Here is a 4,336-nt window from a genome sequence, read left to right as displayed (position 1 = left end):
TCTACATGGTATCCATGAATACGTTATTCAAGATAGTTTTTAGTTTTTGTGTGCATAGTCTTACACAGCGAAATATGTTCTTTCTTCCTTGACACGTAAATCAGTGTTCTCTTCTATAAGTTTATCTTACTACTTTTTCCGGTTCTATTATTATGTTGCATCTTTGCATTTTTGCCTGTGTTTAGCTAAAGCTAATTGGCTTGCTTCATTCTCTTTGATAATTTCGCTCAGTTTTTCAGTTAGGGATTTATATTTCTCCTTAGAGTCAATAAACCCACCAATCTAACCAACTTTAGTCAATAGTATATCTTATTTTTGGATCTATTGTTCTGCATATGTTTATTTCTTTTATGCCTGCTTCACCATAGCAGTTACTTTTGCAACGGTCTCAGTTTTTGCGTTTTATTTAGATTCCACATCTAAGAGTTAAGCTTTCAGCTTTTCCACATTCACAGTAGCCTTTTCAAGGTCAACATATACTTGTTTTTCCTCTTCCTTTAATAGCTTCTGAGCCTGCAACTCTCCTTCTTTCGTAATCTTCCGTCCTTGCTTGATTAGGTCAATTTATGTTGTACTTGGCCCAGGTAAATTGGTGGTTTAGAAGCATATGTTAACTCCAGTATCATTTGACTTATTGAAAACTGACACATTACCATGATTACCAGATTCTAGAAGAAAGTTGAGACTCTGAAATTGGCGTTCCTTAACACAATGCTAGTGCACTGATAGCATATCATTGTACAGTACCTCCTTAGTTTGTTCTTCTGTGGTTCCGAATAACGATATCAAGTAGTCTGGCATTGCAGGAGCGGGGTTGAAAAACAAATTTGAAATTTGAGTCTTATCAACAATAGTAACAATTGCTATTTTTTGATTGGGTTCTAGTAATTTCATTTCCAGTAGCGTAGCATAGCAATTGGCTGCATTTGCTATTGCATGCTAAATATAGCTTTTCATGTTCCGCTTATCTGCTAACTGGAAGAATATGTCAAAGGATTGTTGTAGAAACATGAAAGTGGCACCCTAAAATAAAGTTTACAAATTGTCATAAATTGTTTTTAGGGGAGTGGTTATATCGTAGTTGTCGACATACACCGGGTTAAAGTATATTTCTAGAAACTGCTCATATTAGTTAAGCTCGCTCATAAGCTTATTAAGTAGTAACATAGGACTGTCGCTATCTATATTCAAATCAGAGCTTGTACTATCTTAAGATTCAGAGCTTGTACTATCTTACGATTTAGGGCAAGATAACTGCATAACAAGAAATATTGCCGCAGAGATTTCAGATATTTATTACTGTTTGAACAAACACAGCATCTGATCGATGCCACTTTTTTCTCTAGATTCTTTTGATATTACATCCGATTCTAAAAGTCTTAGATTTGTCAAGAATTATTAGCTCGCTAAGAAATTTAATACGAACACCACATCTCGATTTAGCGATGAGGAAGACGTGATATGTAAATGTTTATTAAATTCTGCAATTGACTACGGCTCTAACAATATCTCTTGGTCACTAGAATTTATGAGCTAGTTAGCTCCAACTAATTCCTCATCCCTCATTATGCACAATGAATTGTGAATTTACATATGAGAAGAAATCTAATGCAAAGGAATAGACTTCTAATTAATAGTGAACTAGAATTATTGTGTAGAATTGAAAAAGTACGTATTTGCACCCTCATTAATAATTATCTATGGGCACACCAAGGGGCATAGGAACTGCAGCTCTGCGGCTAGCTCTGGCATCATCGTAAGGTAGAAATCCTTGATGCTCATTTTCTTACCTTACGCTTTACCTATTCTATCATAGATTTGTTTGTTTGAGTGGTAATTCGCATATCCCTGTAGTAGCTTTAGGTCAGACAAGAAGGGTGCATCTAGGAGGTGCCAAGGATATTCGACTGTGTATACGGAGTTTTACCTCTACTATTTTCGGAAGTATAAAGAAACTAATTTTATCTGAGGAAGTTTATAAGGGCTAGATCAGTTCCTGCAGTCAGGAGGTGAGTTACTTTTACTGAGATAAAGGGTATTTCTGTATATACTTTATCATCTGGAAATATTATATTAACTCCAAATTCCTCAATAAAAAACTCAATAAGCTTCTATTCATCTTATAATTTTCTACCTATGTAATCATTTAGTTTATCTTTAACCTCGATTGACTTATGAAATGAACTGATAGTATCAGCTCCTTAATTCATAACAAAAGAAATGTTTCGCCAGAATATAGTCTCGATCCCACGCGGGTTGTACAGCATAAGGAGAAACTAGTAGAGTTTCTCTCTAAATACTTCCAACGTACTATATCTTGTAAGATCTGACATCATTTCCTAGAATGACTCTTTTACTGTTTATGACTCTCTAAGGTTGATAAAATTGGGTGACGAAATGCCCATTAGATCAATAATTTCATAGGCTTTACATTTTGTGAATAGTTTAGACGGTATTAGCGTCAGGAAGTATCGTTACACCTCTGTAGGGTCACTAATGATTTGTGTTATTTTTTGATCTGCTTCTTTCAAGTATAAAGACTTGTTATTATAATCAACTGGATCTGCTTTCGAATTATGTTCACGCATCTCTAACCAGTTTAATAATTATTCTACTTATTCAGACGATTACAATTTGACTTTCTTAACAACTTCTTCAATGCTCGATTTTGCATTTTCCATAAATTTGTCAACGAATTCGTTGGTTATTTCAACTAGCGCGCTGGTGCACGATGCGTAGCTGGCTTTCTGCTAGGATAAACACTCATCGACTAAGAGAATGACCTCCTTGCTGTAGTTGTATGAGTCAACACTAACTAACCTGGACTGAGTTTTTTATGCTGTATAAGAGTTTTTACGCTACGTCAATAGCTCAAGTTCTAACTCAATAGCTCTAATAATGTCTTTCTAGTTTTGTATGCTGTCTTCCTAATTTAGTGTACCTATTATTTTTTTAGCTGCTTCTAATTTATTTGCAGACGCCTAAATTTCATCATCTACGATTTTTTTAGTTTATTCTAATTGCTTGCTCGGATCAAATTTAAAAAAATCAAGCAGGCCGGTCACAGAAAATTCACAAAATACTGACGTACCCTACAAATACAACTCAAACGCACCATCAAGTTATTATTAGGCAGTATGCATATCATATGTTTTGATTAGGTTGAAACACTCTGTTTTAACATAAGCCATCGTTTTAGAATATTCAACTCCATCTTTCAAATTACTACTAATAACATCTCCAAGGTCAGTTTGACTTTGATAAGCGGAAAATAAAGTTTTTAGTTTTTAATCCATCTCGATAGAACCTCTATTATATAAAGGCTGCGTTTTCAGATCATGTGAATCTTTTGTGAATCCAGTGTTAATCAATATGGGAATTTTCAGCCCCGAGAATAAGTTGAAGTAGAAGATGGTGTGCAGGGTGACGGTTTTCCCGCTCCTCGAGCTCTGGCTCATAACCGCATTTTCGAGGGGGAAGAATGCTGAGAACACCGCAAAGTACTGCGCCTTGAACAGGTAGGACACGTCGCACATTTGCTGGAAAATGAACTTGTTGGTATCGTTAAACTCGAATATTTTTAGTAAATGCACTGGGAGCTCAAAGAAGTTTTAAAAATTTGTCGACATAACAGCATCATTGTAAATTTACTGATTAGTGTTAAGAATAGATTTACCAGCCGACTAATAAATAGTAGCAGGATCTATAGCGTTTGAATATAACATTTGCTGATAAATAAGGTAAGCACTATATCCAAATATCATGGGCAGTAGATGCGCATATATTTTAAACTTATGTAATGCTATACCAATTATTTGCAGGATAGCCTATTTCTCGACAATGCTAAAGTTAGATGGTATTTTAAACTGTGGCTAAGTTAGTTTGTAGTCTTCGACTTAGTTATCTTTTTCATTCTAATCTTACTACTTACTTTCCTTTTTACTCACAATACAATTTGGAAATAATTTAGAGTCGATTGCTGAATTTTTAGAAACTATAACAATCTCGTGATCTGATTTCATGATTTCTACTTATACCTCTGCTAGTTTTTGTATTTCTTCATCGCCTATTACTTAATATGATAAAATTGAAAATCCCATTTGGATAGATAGTGAGACCAGGTTCAGCCAGTAGTCGGATACTGAGCTATTCTTTAAATCAAACGTCTTTTGAATAATTATTATCTAGACTTTCCGTTTGAACAGCAGTTCTTATTTATGCTGCCACATGAAGAGGTGCAGGAGGCTGAGGTCTCCAACAGTATCAATGGTTATCCTCAGGTAGCGTACGGTATCGCCAACTTCGCTTATATTAAATTCAGTTCCGATAAATTAAA

General features: G+C 34.9%; 2 protein-coding genes across 2 annotated transcripts; both read right to left on the bottom strand. All coding sequences in view use genetic code 6, as the record gives it.

Annotated features, from left to right (window-relative positions):
* Positions 1-27: 27 nt before the first annotated feature.
* On the bottom strand, positions 28-1,593 carry SS50377_28831 (uncharacterized protein; the record flags this gene model as incomplete). The annotated part of the gene is made up of 1 exon (XM_067912585.1): positions 28-1,593. One exon carries the CDS (start codon positions 1,591-1,593, stop codon positions 28-30), a length of 1,566 nt encoding a protein of 521 aa, XP_067760075.1.
* Positions 1,594-1,778: 185 nt separating this feature from the next.
* Positions 1,779-4,100, bottom strand: SS50377_28830 (uncharacterized protein; the record flags this gene model as incomplete). The annotated part of the gene is made up of 1 exon (XM_067912584.1): positions 1,779-4,100. One exon carries the CDS (start codon positions 4,098-4,100, stop codon positions 1,779-1,781), a length of 2,322 nt encoding a protein of 773 aa, XP_067760074.1.
* Positions 4,101-4,336: the final 236 nt, after the last annotated feature.

This window comes from Spironucleus salmonicida (assembly GCF_000497125.1).
Source record: "Spironucleus salmonicida strain ATCC 50377 chromosome Unknown tig00000056, whole genome shotgun sequence".
Taxonomy (NCBI): domain Eukaryota; phylum Fornicata; order Diplomonadida; family Hexamitidae; genus Spironucleus; species Spironucleus salmonicida.
The sequence above is the reverse complement of the archived record's forward strand: the minus strand, read 5'-3'. Positions and strand labels throughout refer to the sequence as shown.